At 43.7% G+C, this 15851-nt stretch overlaps 2 protein-coding genes across 3 annotated transcripts in view; one reads left to right on the top strand and one right to left on the bottom strand.

The window, feature by feature from the left end:
* The window catches only part of STXBP5L (syntaxin binding protein 5L), a gene marked incomplete at both ends in the record, with an annotated part of 197112 nt that extends 192655 nt beyond the window's left edge, over window positions 1–4457 (top strand). For both annotated transcript variants that reach the window (XM_080354706.1, XM_080354705.1), the window contains 3 exons: window positions 2232–2343; window positions 2851–3071; window positions 4416–4457. In XM_080354706.1, coding sequence (XP_080210832.1) covers window positions 2232–2343; window positions 2851–3071; window positions 4416–4457 — 375 coding nt within the window. The remainder of the gene's footprint in view (window positions 1–2231; window positions 2344–2850; window positions 3072–4415) is intronic.
* Window positions 4458–12703: 8246 nt separating this feature from the next.
* Window positions 12704–15851, bottom strand: part of POLQ (DNA polymerase theta) — a gene marked incomplete at both ends in the record, with an annotated part of 54588 nt that continues 51440 nt past the window's right edge. The window contains 1 exon segment of the mRNA XM_080352278.1: window positions 12704–12817. Within this exon segment, the coding sequence (XP_080208404.1) occupies window positions 12704–12817 (114 nt within the window).

The following is a 15851-nucleotide window of genomic DNA, read 5'->3' as shown; positions in this document are numbered from 1 at the left end:
GGATCTCCTTGGGGATGTAGTCTCCATCAGGATGGGGTCTCCTTGGGGGTGGAGTCTCCATCAAGATGGGGTGTCCATCAAGATGGGTTCTCCATTGAGATGGGATCTTGTTCCTGTGCCCTGAGGGCTGGCCTGAGCCCACAGCCTGCCTCCTGCAATCTCTGCTGGCTCCATGCAGAGAAGGATTTGTACCCAAATGGGCCCCTTCACAGCCCGCTTCTCTCAAAGTCCTGCCGTGCAAAAGACCAACTGTTAAAAACATCTGAAGGGAAGGAAGGGGCAGCTACAAACCGATACCAGCTACAGCAGTTGGTACCAGCATGTGTCCAACCACATAGCAACTGCTTCAGTGAAAATATGAATTGCCATATTTTTATCATTTTTTATTTTAACTCTAAAAATATCTTAAAACCTGCAGCTTTCAGCAGATAGCTGGGAGCATGAGACAAAACAATGGGGTTAGTATCAAAAAATATGCTCTGTTTTAATATATTTTTAAACTATTTACCATTGTTTTTACTCCAGTATTTGGTATTCCCCTTCTTCCATGTGAGGAAAGCATCTCCCATTGTACATTAAAATAGAGTAGCTATAGAAATTGTCTAATTAAAAGATTTTATTTTGAGCAAAAGGTCTTTACAATGTTAGATTTGGGTTGGGTTTTTTTTTACAATGAAAATGCAAATTAAAATGTCATTTACTTAAGAGGAGGAATGGTGAGAGGTTACAGGGAGAAACATGAGTAATAAAAAGGGAAAAAAGGAGGGGGAATAAGTTCTAGGTTATATAATTAGCAGCAAACTAGGATAGAAATATAAAAGAAATGGTCCTGCCAGCACTCATTAAGCCCTGGGGAATAACATGTGCTGAGCTGCTCAACTCACATCACAGCACACTCTGTCTCAAGTCTGAAAAAAGCACTGTGAGGAGAGAGCATTGCGCACAAGCTTTTGTACATCGGAGAAGACATTATTTTGCAGGGAACCAGTTTTTAAATGATCAAAAGGTTTGATCACTGTATCTTAGAAAATGGACCTATAGTGAGAGCTTGTTAGAAGCTGGGTATTTTTTTTTTTAATTAACCTTAATAGCATCATATGACAGCCAAGGGAAACAAAGCCCTTGCCTCTCTGTACTGCTGGACTGTGGCTGCTTATACCTTGGCTTGATTGCAAAGAGCAAAAGGCTTGCACGGTCATTATAGGTGCACAACAAGCAGATGACCCATTGTCACCTGGGACAGCACGCCAGGCTGCTCGAGAGCCACCCCTCAGGCTCAAAGGGCTGCAGTGATTTTCCGTCCCAGAGCAGGTGACCGTGCGGAGGAGCAGCCAGTGTGAGTCACAGCACTGTCCCAGCGCCCTGTGCAGCACAGCAGCGGTATCTGCCTGCTTGGATGGGCAAACAAAGAGCCGAGCCACAGGGCAGCAACTCTTCCAATTGCACAGCCTCACTGGCTTCAGACACTAATGGGGCTGCACGCTGTCTTTATCGGTTTTATTCTGGGGACCTCATTTTTTTCTAGTACTGCTGCAAATAAACTTGAGCCTGAGATTCATTTGGGTCAACGGCTTCAAGATCTGGCCCCAAGGCGGTGCCTTCAGACCACTTATTTAGCATTACTGATGGCACTGCCAAAACGCACAGTAATGAGGGTGGTGTGGTTGTATGGAAGGTGATGGGATTTAGGGGTTTAAACTAAAAAACACAAAAAACAAACAAACAACAAGCTACCAAACTCTCTGAACTGCTAGCAAGCACTGAACTCAGGTACGCTATAAAGATGAGAGTGCTGCCCTGCTTGCCTGGATAATCACTACAGCAAAACACATAATTCACAATAAATTGGTTATTCCATTACGGTGTCGCCTCCACTGTTTCTAAGCAAAATATGATCTTATCACTGGTATTTTCATTCTCTATTGCTTATAGTTTTGCATTGGTTTTGTTGTTTTGGTTTGGTGTTTTTTCTCTGTAGTAATGAACATAAGACTGAGCAGTGACAAACCAAAAGTCCCTTTGGAAGCATGAGTGAATCTAGTTAGCCCAAGTATTTGCCTGTCATGCAACACAAGTGTTGTTAAATACTCAGAACTGTATACACAACAGACTCTTTTCAAACTAGTTGATTAGCTCCAATACATGTTGCTCATTAATACGAATAAAGAAAATGTCTAGAACTGCTTTCACCTCACTACTTTTTCACATGGACTGTTGTCTGACTTTCCTAGGACATGCTTGGGGATTTGTTTACTCCTGTGGAAACCCCAGAAGCCCAAAACAGAGGCTTTCTCAAAGGACTTTTTGGAGGAAGTGGACAAGCTTTTGACAGAGAGGAGCTTTGTAAGTAATTTATTGATGATTCTTTTCTTTTCTTTTTTTTCTTTTCTTTTTCTTTTTCTTTTTCTTTCTTTTCTTTTCTTTCTTTTCTTTTCTTTTCTTTTCTTTTCTTTTCTTTTCTTTTCTTTTCTTTTCTTTTCTTTTCTTTTCTTTTCTTTTCTTTTCTTTTCAGCAACTAATTCAGGGGATCCTCTGCCCTTGTCATCTGGGAAGGGAGTGTTAAACAAGATTGAGATCACTGACAAAAAACAAAGATGACATTGTGAAGAAAGGGGAGGGTCTCCATTTGCTTTCCCATGATTTCTTCCCCTTGGCAGCTTCTTTTCAGCAACTGAGTGTGAGGGCTCACGGCTGCACCGTAGCTGTGCCAGTGCACAGAGCAAAGTCTTCCACATGTGCCACCTGCACGCCAAATGGCATCACAGCTGCGAGCCCACGGCTCGAGGAGCAGAAGCACTGACAAGGGCATGGCCAGGAGCTCATTCCTTTCTCTCCATTTCTCCTTTGCAGTTGGCGAGGCCACGGCGGGAAAAGCCTCTCGCAGCCTCGCCCAGCACATCCCTGGATCAGGTGGAATCGAAGGTGTGAGAGGAGCCGCAGGAGGAGTCATTGGGGACTTGACTCGTGCACGCATCGCCCTGGATGAGAGAGGACAGAAACTGGGAGAGCTGGATGAAAGGACTGCGAGCATGATGGCCAGTGCAGAGGCATTTTCCAAACATGCACATGAGGTAGGGGCCCAGGCACTGCACACCCAGAACTAGGAGCCACCAGCCCTTTGGGAAAGTCAAGCACAGTTCACAGTATCACACAGTATCACAGTATGTTTGGGATTGGAAGGGACCTCAAAAGATCATCTAGTCCAATCCCCCTGCTGGAGCAGGAACGCCTAGGTGAGGTCACACAGGAATGTGTCCAGGCAGGTTTTGAATGTCTCCAGAGAAGGAGACTCCACAACCTCCCTGGGCAGCCTGTTTCAGTGCTCTGGCACCCACACTGAGAAGAAGTTTCTTCTCAAATTTAAGTGGAACCTCTTGTGTTCCAGCTTGATCCCATTACCCCTTGTCCTATCATTGTTTGCCACCGAGAAGAGCCTGGCTCCATCTTCATGGCACTTCACCCAGTCACGTTGTTTTAGGTGTGCTCGTGCCAACTGACAGGCCCCTTTTCCTGCTCCCAAACGATGGGAATGCTGAACATAATCTTCCATTGCACACCCCTTCCTTTCATGTTTTCATAAATGAGCATCCATTGGTAGCCTCTGAATTTAGAACATGGCACTTCTCATCGCTCGCCTTTCTCACTAATTCATTATGACTTTTTTTAAGCCACTTAGTGCAGCACATCTATGCAGCAGGGCAGAAAACAGGTAGGTGGATGTGTATACACTAAACTTTCTGGATCTTGTTGGGAAGAAGAGGAGAACATTTCTAGTATAAAACTGTGGTACAGTTATATAGAATAGGGCTCGCCTGGAATAGGCAGCTTCTGTCCTTAGAGCTGGAAATGGAAAGCTCTTCCATCCCACACTGTTGAGGCTGGGAATCTGCTAAAGTGATTATCTTTGAAGATAAAGCAACATTAAAGAACACTTGCCCAAATGCATGCTTTTCATTTAACAGGCATCATATCTCTGGGCAAGACCTTTACATTTTTTATTGGCTTTTATAAGTGTGAGGCAAAAATACAGAGAAAGAACATGGCCTGAAATGCAAAAATTCAGGACCTATCTGTTGTGGTTCATAGGTAAGCTTCTTTCCACATGAGTGAAAAGCAAGTTCCTGGTTATTCCCATAACTCTGTACTTTTTGCAGAAGGAAAGTAGCTAAAGCTCCTCAGAAAATAAAAGAATCTTGTAACGAACAGCAATAGCAGGTAACTTTCTTTTTAATGTAGTAATTATGAAATTAAATACAAGGTCTCAATGGAATCAAGATCTGATGACAGTAATGTACTGCATTGCTCTTCCTTTTTTACTTACAAAGTTTGTGACAGTTAATGGGCCGGGGTCATGTCTGATACTTCATCTGCAGAACAGTGTCTTACATACATTTGTTTCTTTCCCATTTTTGTAGGTGATGCTGAAATACAAGGACAAAAAGTGGTACCAGTTTTAGACTTTCAAAGAAGCTGTTTGTGGCTTTAAGAACACTGTCCGGGGAAGCAACAGTCATTCCCAAATCTACCAGTTACTGGCCAGAGACAGTTTTTTTCTCCCAGAAGATGTTTCTCTGTTACTATTATTGGCTTCGTCACAGTGGGAGTCAAGGAGAAATTTTGCGGACTGTGAGACGGAAGCGAGAATCGTGTGGGTCTTACTCCAACAAACAGCTGGCTCATGCTGCAGCCCATTTTTTTCCAAAAGGAACTGAAGCATCACTGTGGCATGTAGGTCTTCAGAAGCTGTAGGTATGAACTGTGGGGAGTGCCTCTGCTTAAAAATATTCTGTACAAAACTTGAATGTTAATGCACTTACAAAACTTTGCATGAATAATTGACATCTTAAAAAAAAAAAAAAGAAAAAAAAAAAGAAAGCATGTTGTGACCGAAGAAAAATTGGATTTATTTCTATTCTGAGAAGAAAAAAAATAAATGGCAAAAATCTTTATTTTTTAAAAGTGACATTACAAAAAAGCCACTACATTTCAAGCATGTTTGCTACCATTCTCAACATAAGAAGTTGAACTGCATTTTCTTATCTGCTATGTATTTCTCTTGAAAAACCTTGCTTGAAATCAGTGCTGTTTAACTCCTGCCAGAGGAATAAATAACTTCACAGTCCTATGCCCAAAATTTACAGATTTTTCAAGTAGCTAGACAGGCGCTATCTGAAATGTGATTAAAACATGAGCTTAGATGGTTTATTTGCAATTCAGAGCACACGACGTGTCATCTTTATCTCCACTTAAAAAAAATGTGCTCTAGATTGATCTCAGTTGCCCTTGAAGGGGCCTGCAGCATTTTTCATCCCTGTGGTGTCTGTATCACTTGGTTGCCTTATTTCTCAGTAGCAGGAACAGAAAACCAGCTTAGGAAATCGCCTCTGCAAGCTGGGGAAGGCAAGATGAGAAACTGCAGGGCTACAGGTTGGAGGGTCCTGTCAAGATCTGCTCACAGAAGCTGCTTGGCAGCTCACAGAGCAGAGATTTCCTTGTTCTTCTTAAGTGGTCAGTTGAAATTATGCTGAGGAAACTGCACAGTAACCCCCCATGCAAAGCTGGGGGAGAGAGATCACAGCAGCAAGATTAAATGATGGGCCGGGGGGAGAGCATGAAAAGCAATTGGCCACGGACGGCACTGAACCGGCACATACCTAAAATGACACAGTGGGTGAGTGGCAATTGATTTTTCTGCTAAAAGGACTTGGCTTCTGCTTCAAAGTGGTTTTTTTAGTTTCTGCAGTTCACTGCAGAAAACTCTTCTTGTGGATAACTTCCCAGTCCATGGGTGTGCTGCAGCCACGCTGCCCTGCGAGACCCCCAGGGCGACAACAAGTCAGACATTTTTCTAAGTCTGGCTTGGAAATGAGGCACTGAAGGGAACTCTTTCCAGCAGCCAGTTGCAGAACTGACCACCTGTGTGGGTGAGGAAGCATCGCTATAACCAGGCATCCAGAATGAGAAATAGATGAGAACAACAGTGTAGCAATTCTATTTTCTGTTTAAATATATTTCCACTCTGCCTGTGCTTTGGCCTACACTCCAAAACCACTAGATTCCAGGCAACAGAAACATTTGAGGCAGCATTCAGACCTTCCAACCAACTTTAGAGACCCGATTTTTCTGCATTCGCTGCTTTTGCAGAGAAGCTAAGCAGCCTGCAGCAATACCCAGCCAAGGCTGTCCCACCAGCTCTGCTCTGTGCCAGCTCTGCACTTGCTTCTACATGGAGCTGGAGCAGCGGGAAAAGCTGTTCTAGTGTGGCACTTGTGTACCCACAGGCCACGGGGCCACATTCCACTCCAAACTAGTGTAACCCTTTAGGAACACAGCCCAGGTGAGGGATAGCACCTGGTGCTCGGGCATCTCTTGGTTCACTTTGGTGACAAGGAAGCCACCAGGTCTGCGTAAGTTCTGAGCTGTCCCTCATGTGGGTGGCTAATAATGGAAGGTCCCTGCTACCTTGATTTCAGTGGAAACACCTTCAGGCTGGAGCTAGAGAATCACACGTAAAAACTTAAAGGCAACTTTTAATTGCTAAATAACTAGAGCACACCCAGTGAGACAAGCACCTTCAACAAGTCATTTCCACAATGTCTGACTGACTTTGGCTGCCAACAGTCTCTAGCTTACTACTGAAAAAGAAAGAAAGGCAAAAAAACCCAAACCTGCCAGTAGATTTGCATTTGTGTTTTTCTGCAACAGAGAAATGGGAGTCTAGCATCCTTCAAATGTACAATTTTTAATCCTAAACTTTCAAGCAACGTTTCTCCGGTACTCCCCACCAGGTCACAGCTGTCTCTTGCTTTCCACTCTTACATATTTTACATATTTCCAGACAGTTGCAAACTACTATTTCTGTTAAATTCACCACTTGTGACTATAATTATCAATTTTCTTGTAGTCTGTAGAGATCTAAAAAGTTGTATATGTTTGTATATAGAACATTCTATATATAAAAATATATATATGTAATGTATATGTTGTACAAGTTTGTTAGTGCACACTGTTAAATGCTTTCTATCAAGATTTACCATGTATGTGAAAAGAAAAACAAAACAAAACAGAACAACTACTTAAAAACTTCAATGAGGGAGGAGAAACTCTTGCCTGGTTGATTTATTGTGAAATGAGGGGGAGTGTGGGATTTTGAAAGGCCTGACCAGCTGCTACTCAAGGCTGTTGGCGCAAGGATCAAAGATGCAGCATTTCGAGCAAGGAGCACAGCGTCCAACCTGACTCGCTGTAAGGAAACTGAGGGCTCCTTTGCTTGGGTGTTGGTACCATGTGCTTTCACCTTCCCCACGACCACAGCACCACCTCAGCGAAATCCTAAACTTAGACAGACCTTCAACATCTCAATCCTCAGTTACAATAGACCAGACTGGCTGGAAATATTAGTTCAGTTTTAAAAGCTTTTTGCTCATCTGGCTCCCCCGTTCCCTCACGTTCTTGTTTTTACAGGAGCTCTCTATGACAGGCACATCCAAAACCAGACACACACAATGTCAGTAGCACACACCCCGCTCTGGGTTTCACCAGATGCGCTTAATCTTGTGCATGGAGCTGCAGATAGACAGAGTACACAGAGAAAATACTTTAAATTAGATTATTCATATGTTTTCAGAGTGGGCAAGTTTTCAATGAACTACAAGCTATTTTATTTAACTAAAAAAAAAAAAGAACCCACTTCCATTCCTAGAGTTTTAACTCAAGTTTCAAATCTCAGATTAAAAGACAAGCTAAAAGAAAAGTTGAGAATTGGGTTTTGTTTTCTATAATAACTGGTTTTCTAAATTTTTTGTATAGTTCCACAGTTCAAATATTTACATCAATTAGAAATTCCCTATATTACCAGAATGTAGCTTGTTACACAAATATTTTACAGAAATACTCTACTACACATATTGTATGAAATTATTACATGTAGAAAGTCTCTAAAACAGTTTACATATGCCTTTTACAGAAGCCCTTTCACACTACATTGTGTGCATTGTAATGAAGATATACATAGAAAAGTAACTTATCAATTTGAGAAGTTAAGAAAATACTGCAGCCTAAGTAAGAGCTGTGCTCAGCCTCAAGACTCCTCAATTCGTAAACTGTCAGGATTGTAACAGAGGCACAAAGCCAAATTTAATCATGGCCCTTAAATACCCCAGCCACCACACATCCTTTTCCATAACCTAAAGGTGAATTCAAGCACATTATATTTCAGTCTGGAACGGATTTTTGCCTTGGTATGGTCTTAGTAAGAACACACTCTCTCTCATTAAGGAACTACATGTGGCCATTTGTATTCAACTCTTCATCTTAGGTGTATAAGCAATAGCCATGTAAATGAGTGTTTCCATTCATGTGTTTTGTTTTGTGATTAAATCAACAAATCAAACATTGTACTTTTTTAAATAGCAACCGATATTCAGATTCAGTGTCAAGGCAACGTGGACAAAATACATGTGGGGTTTGTTAATGAGTCATTACCTGTATCTCAGCAGGAAGGCTGATCTGGGGTGAACCGCGCACTCCCGAGCTAACCACGTCCTGTTCCCACAGGTATCCTAAAGCAGTGTCACAAAAGGAAAACTAAGGCGTCTTTAACTGAGGCTGTTTCCAGTCCCCAGTAAGAACCAAAAAAAAAAAAAATTAAAAAAAAAAAGAAAGAAAATAAAGAATTGATATTAGTTATTGTACATCTCTCTCTTTTTTTCAGCCTCTACTCCAAAAGTCTTCAAAGGCGCGTGGTTTATGCAAAGCGTTTGGATGAAGCTTACACTGCCCAGTCACTCAGGAATATGGAAAATGCAGCCGCGGTTGTTGCTGGGTTGGGGACAGGGCCACCTCTGCTCCCACCGCAGCTCACGCAGGGACAAAACCTGGAGCCCAGGTCGTGTTCCTGTGCATTACTGCAGGGAGCTCACGGAGCCCTCGTAACCGCAGTACCAGTGCCCAGGAACATGAGCATCATACCCGGGCTTCTCAGCCAGCTGAGAGCACCAGCCCCGCACTTCCACCTCAGGTTAAAGAATCACCTACAAGCTGAAAACTCAGGCAGAAGTGAGGTAATTTAGGGGCACTTACCAACAACATGTTTGAGCTGCTCTGCCAGGAAAGGCTCAAAAACATCAGCCAAAGCTATTAAACTTCCAGCTCCCTCTTTTCAGCTACAGAGCTACAGGAAAAAGTAGCAGGAAAACCCCAAGTCTCTTCTTGAAGAAATGCAAATGACATGGGAGAAAGGCAAAAGGACCAAACAAGATCAGATTAGGTGTGTGTGTCATGCCTTGTCACCTGCCCCTCTCCCACCGCTGCCCAGCTACATGAAAACACACAGGGCACTTTTATTAGGCTGGGATAGAAGGAACGCTGCAGCAGTAATACCAAGGTAAAACAAGCTTGTGGTCTGCGTGTGAGGAAAGGGACTTGAGTAGCTGTATCAAATATCAATGGCAGGAGCTCCTGCTACCGAGTCCAGGGATGTTCTGCCCCATGCTGGCAGCAGACTGAATTGAAACTTGAGTGACTTTGACAGGAAAGCACATATGAGCTGAAGGGAACAAGGCTGCCCAGCAAAGGGGATGGGCTCTCTCTGCGAGGAGCTGGGTCACACAGGTTCCTGCGATGCGAAGACAAGGCATTCCTGGCGTCAAGACTGGATCCCACCCCAGTTTGTTCTGGCAGACACCCATCCCCGCTCTGGTGCAGCAGCCAGGCCAGGGCAGCGCAGGGCACAGGGCAGGACTGGGCTGCAGCAGCAATTCCGTGTACACCGAGTGACAAGGCTGCTGCAACAAACACAACTCCTATCCCTGCCGCAGTGTGTCTATCTCTCCTCTCCTCATGGGCCACATGCATCACTGCACCTGCTGTGCTGCACCAGCTAACGGGAGGCGGGAGCGGACTACAGAGAGACACACAAACCCGCTGAGGAAGAGAGCAAACACGGTCAGATGCATCCCATCCTGACTACAAGACAACAGAGAGTAACCTGCAGTCTGGTTATCGGGCCCTGAACTAGAAAAAAGCCCGGTTTCCACCTAAACTCAGCCCACCAGAGGTAGGAGGAGAAGGGCCCACAGGCAAAATAAGTAACATGTACAGCCAATCTCTTTCCACCAACTTCAGAAAATAACAGGTATCGTCTTCCGCACAGTTCTAAGCTGTGGCTCTGCTTACTCGACCTCAGCCCTCTCCTGCCTCCCCTGCTTAGTCTCACTGACACCTAAAGTCTAATCAGAATTAAGCAATGTAAATAGCAGCAATCAGGCAACATCTCAGAGCCAGTTCTAATATCATGACTCAAATGCCGCAGCTGCCTTGCTCACAGACCTTTTGTCTTCTCCTTCGCTCCAAATTACTGCTTAATTAAACTGAACTCGTTGAGCTTGTTTTCCAAAATAAGTTTAGTTCTGTGTCAATCCCCTTATTGATTAGCATCACTTCTGTCTAGAGAGCTTGTCGGGAAATACGCGTGAGATCTATCCCTCTGAAATTCTAAAGACAGTATGCAGGAGGAAAATAATGTGCCAAAGAACAAGCAACTCGAATTACAGCAGCTCCAGTGAGGCCTGAAATATAGCACAGGTGTGTCACCACATGACACCCTGGGACAGGAAATCATAAGGCCACATGAGTTGGCAATGAGTCCAACCCAGCACCTTCCCAGGCAGAGCACACAAATGGTCGGGCACCAGGGTGCCGAGACTCAGATCTGTTAATAACAAGAGCTTTAATGACCTAAGAAAAGAAAGCAAATGCTGTGGATAAAGAGCTCAGCCATCAGGTGACAGATGTGGCAGAAAACCAGTGCAGAGTGGGCAGGAAGGAGACAAAAACTCTCAAGATGAGCTGAAATCCAAACCAGGAAAGGTGGCCAAGTCGGTGCCGAGAAGGGCAGTCAGGGCATCCTTGCCTGGGGCTTTGGCTGGATCCCTCCTGCCTGTTTTGCTGAGCCAAGAGGCAGGTGGTGGATCAGAGTCCAGGATGCGGCCCTTTGTACGCAGACCCCAGTATCATCTTTTAAAACTCACCACGTTCTTGAAACCTCCGTGCCAGGCCCTTCTGATGTCAGGATAATGGCCACACCAAAAGTGCCGCATTTGAAGTTAACAAGCTCAAGCACGCTATCAGGCTGTTGAAAGCAAGCGTCCATCCTCTCACATCAGGCTATAAAGGCAACTTCAAAAGTACACCTCTTTAAAAGGATCAGGCAGAAGCTCAGAAATGAAAGAATAATTAGGGGCTTGAAAATTTCTCACAGGAGGCAAGAATGGAAAGATGGAGATGTTTACGTTAGGGAGGAACTGCAGAAGAAAAGACATGATATAGTAATTAGAGGGATAAAGAAGGTGACAGGAGGCACCTGTCCTCCCTTTCTTGTAACATATAAGGGCCACATGATGTAAATAAGAGAATTCAAGGTCAGGCATTGTATGAAGTTAACAAAAACAGCTGAACTCGCATCACCATCACATCCAAGTGGAAGGGAACTGAAACTGCGAGATGCCAGATTTAGCCAGACCAGAAGGTGTTAGTGAGGAGAGTAACACCCAGCAGCAGCAGATTCCCTGCAAGCTCCTTCCTTGCCCCCTCTTTCAAAGCATCCGATCCAGGCAGCTGAGCTGAGTCAGTCCCAGCATCAGCTCAGCCTGACCAGCCCACACTCCCAGAAGAACTTTCTGACTGATCACAGAGATGGAGTCCAAGGCGCTGGGGTAAAGCGCAGGGAAAATGTGAGCAGAGAAGCCTCATGCCCTATACCTTACAGGCGGGATATGAGGCTTCCCTCAGAGCCAGGTCTCTAAAGGAAGGAAGAACCAGAGGTCACCCACTGCCGCTCAGTGACACCTCTCTAACACACCAGACCTCCAACACCATCAGGGCTGTCACTTCAGCTGGCCAGACTGAGACAGTTTTTTTCTTCACAAAAATATGAATCGCTGGTTTTAACCAGTAAACTGAGTTTCGTTCTTTAAAAAGGAAAGTTTTTTTCCTGTGTTAACTACAAGAGAGTCCAAACAATATCCCTCTCAAGGCCAGTTTGCAAGGTAGCAGTAAGATGAATTACAACAGTCTGTCACCAAAATGCTTGCCTGAAAGTCAGAGGCCAACCAAGCCCTGTTTCCGTTCACTGTGAATGCTACACAGCTGCTCAGTGAGAAATCCAGCCAGCTGTAAAGCCACTTCGGCACTCAGTTCATCAGCAGAATTCAGTACAAATGATCCCAGCAGAGGCCTGTAAAATTCAACAGTAGGTGCAAACACAATGACTATTTTTTTTGGTCCTAGACACAATTACACAAAAGAACTGCCAAATTATCTTTGCCCCTCGTTTTAATAAAATAATCCAGCTCATTTCATTTGTAATAAATACATTAGGCCATGGGGTTTTGTTTTAAATTACAATATCAAGCATTTTTAACAGAATTCATTTAAATACTGTGCTTTTAGCAATTAATAATTTCGCAGATCTGTAAACGTGCTTCACTGTCCTGTCTGACATTTGAAGGGTTTGGCTTGGTGAACTGATAACAGCTTCCACCACGCACTTCAGCAGGCAGATTGCAACAATGCCTGTAGCAGCAAGATAGAGGAGGATCACACCATGGGCAGCTCTGTCGCTGCTTGTGAGGACACTGGCCCTTGCCCTGCCCAGTCCGTGGTGCCTTTCGCTTCACCGCACACGAGGAAGGTGCATCTTGTGTCAGAGCTCCAGGTCCTGCAGGTCTCCCCAGCTAGGGCCAATTTTCACTTTAACATGCAGTTTTACCGAGAGCTTGATGGCATTTTCCATCTCATGCTTGATGATCTGAGCGACCTACAAGAAAAGGCAAGACATCAGACGTGCACGTAACTTCAATGCTCCGTTTTTCTGTCAATAGCTGGGGTGGCCGGACACCAGGACTCCTCTCCTGCATTTATTTGCACTGACTTACCACTGATGAGAATGCAACCAAATATTTTAATCCTGATTGAGGTTTATGAATGGGGAAACTGTGTAAAGCCAGCAACAGTTTATGCAGCACAGACTTGTGACTGGTTCCACACTGTTTGAGACTTAGAAAGGAGGCAAGATTAACCTTCCATTAAACACCTGAGAGTCCTGTAGAGTCTCCTCTTTCACCCAGCTGCGTATTTCTGGGTGTTCCATGGAGTCCGTTCTAAAAACTTCAGTGAAAGCAAGACACAAAACAATACACCATAGGCAAAGAACTGTGTCCCTCCTCGTTGTGTCGGCACAAGAGGCACCCTGTGAAATACAAACCACAAACTTCTGCAAAAGTGGATCACATTCGATGCAGGTGCTAGAAATCCTCCCCAGGTTCACCCTCACTGTTTTGTTGAGGCAATTCCAACATTTGCTGCCCTCCAAAGGCATTTCTAAGAAAACACTCATTTAAGTACACAGGGAAAGCAGAAGGTATTTTTGCCTGTAACTTTTTGGACTGTAAGAGACAGAATTTTTTTTCCTGGCTGTAAATAACCACCCTGGATAAAAGGGACTCTCTTTCTTACCACAAGACCTGCATGGAGTCCAGCCTGTCCTAGATTGCTTATTTCAATGAATCTTTCAGTCCACACCCATTCCACAGACCTTTCCACAGCAGAATGAAAAGAGGCTTTGAAATTACTGTGATCCCTCGTCTCAGCCAGAGGCCATTGCATCAACACAAGAACTATTCAAGCTTCCTGACCCATCCTTTTTCATAAGTCCCTCACAGGTGCACACAGGAGCGATTTGTCCATAGTTTTTACTGGGAAAGGAGGAGGGATTTGAGGAGATCAGAGCACAACAGTTTACAACAGCATTAAGAACAAAGGGGAGATTTGTCTTCCAAAACCCTACGCCCTTACATTCCACATTTCAAAATGATCTTGATAACCTAGAAAATGCTTTGAAATAGGATGTAATTCAGCACAGACAAGTACAGAGTAGAAAAAAGCAGGATAGAGAACTGGGATATAAATAATCTATTGTTCAAAAATAGGATGAAAAATAACTGCCTGGGCAGGAAAAAAATGGGGTTATCGGAGATTAAAAACTGAATGCAGCTTACACACAGCACACTGTTGTGGCAAAGAAAGCAAATGCAACTCTGGAACATAGAAAATGTTGCTTGTGTGACACATGGATCAGTTTTCCACTCTATTTAAACTACTGCAGCCTTGATCAAGTTCGGGGCCCAGTATTTCAAAAGAAATGTGAACCATCCAGAGGGAAATTCTTTGAGAATGGTCACGGGTCCAGCACACACCATCAAGAACATCAAATTAAAGCTGCTACACCTTGAGCAAGGGACAGCAGCTGCAGAGGAGACACGAAAACCTGCATGAGATTCCTGGGGAAGCTGATGGGTTGAGACAGAGGTGTGCACCAACATCGTGACCTGGGGGGCTTTGAAGTCTGAATTTCCTGTATGTATGTTAAGCAAACAGATTCCAGAGTTCTCAGTGCTCAGCTGAAACACGCTTGCAGGAATACTGGCCATCTTAAAAATATAAATGCAATGATGCTGGGAACAAGCAAGCAGTTTAAAAGCACCTAGCCTTTGATTCCTAACCTCATCCACACCTTTATGCTCCTACCTGACTCCTCACTGCCAGCTTCAGCTCAACAGATGGAAGGTCAAGCCTCCTTCTGCTGTCTTTGGCAATACTATCACAGTCTTTCTATCAGGACAAGTTCTGAAAGCTCCCTACCTTCACTTTGACATTCTGCACAGACTAGGAAAGTCCTGATGCCCCAGGCACTTCACACCTTTAGCACAAGTAAAAATAGGTATTACTCCAATGTGGCCTTTTAAAACAGGCAGCGTAGTTCACTGATAGACTGAAAATGAAAACAGAATGATCACTAGTGTTGTTTCTCTTACAAACCACTCATAAAGATACCTTGACAGGAACACAAATTCCTAGATATATGGAAAGATATTTTTAGTTTTCTTTTGCACATTTTAGCAGCTGAAAATAAGCTACAGCCAGCATCAAGCATGTGACCGAACTAATTTGTCTGAATAAAAACTGCTATTGCAGCTGAGAAATACATGACTTACACTATAACAAAGCTTTAGTGCCAGCAAGATGAAAAAAACTTAATCAATACAGAAAGGAAGAAACGGTCACTACTTTTGCACTAAAAGGTATATTATAGCTCAAAAGGACTAATTAATTCTGGCCCTGCTTTGAGTGGGGGCTTAAGAGGGAGACACGTCAAGAGATCCTTTCCAACCTAGATCTTTCCACCACAGGGTAATTCTAATGGTGCATCTGAAAGTACAGCAGGCAGTAGTATCACCAAAAAAAAATCCTTTCTGGCTCTAAAAACAATTAACCAAAGGGGTAAGAAGTACCCTGTTCCCTCAGCTAGACAGAAATCCTTGAAAAACCAGCAAGTCTCGTACACACAAGGAAAGTCTGAGTCTAAGAAACATGCCTTGTCTACATATGCTGGTTTAAGGGACTGCCCAGAAAATCCATGGACAGAAATACAGCCACAAAAGCTGACAGTTATTTTCCTTGAAGTTGAGGCTCTTAATGAAAAAAAAATAATACAATAAGTAATAAGCAAATCCACTCACTTGGCCCCTGTTCTTCTGGGGACACTTTGATAACTTCGAGTCAGTACCTAAAGATGTAAAAGAAAGGAAACTGGGATCCTCTTTCTCTCTAAAACAGCCTGCCAGGATTGAAGCAGCAGATGGCCAAACAGAAGCTTGAGCTGAGATTCAAGAGAAAAATATTAAAACTTTTGTTTTTAATGAAATAATAATTAAAAAATATGCTCTGGCCAATCAGTATTGCCTAAAGGTCTCTCAGACTAGGAGTTACTGCTTGCCATCAGGAAATAGCCT

The sequence above is a fragment of the Nesoenas mayeri genome, assembly GCF_963082525.1.
Source record: "Nesoenas mayeri genome assembly, chromosome: 1".
In the NCBI taxonomy this organism is placed as follows: domain Eukaryota; kingdom Metazoa; phylum Chordata; class Aves; order Columbiformes; family Columbidae; genus Nesoenas; species Nesoenas mayeri.
Note: the sequence above shows the minus strand (reverse complement) of the source record. Positions and strands in the feature narration are given on the sequence as shown.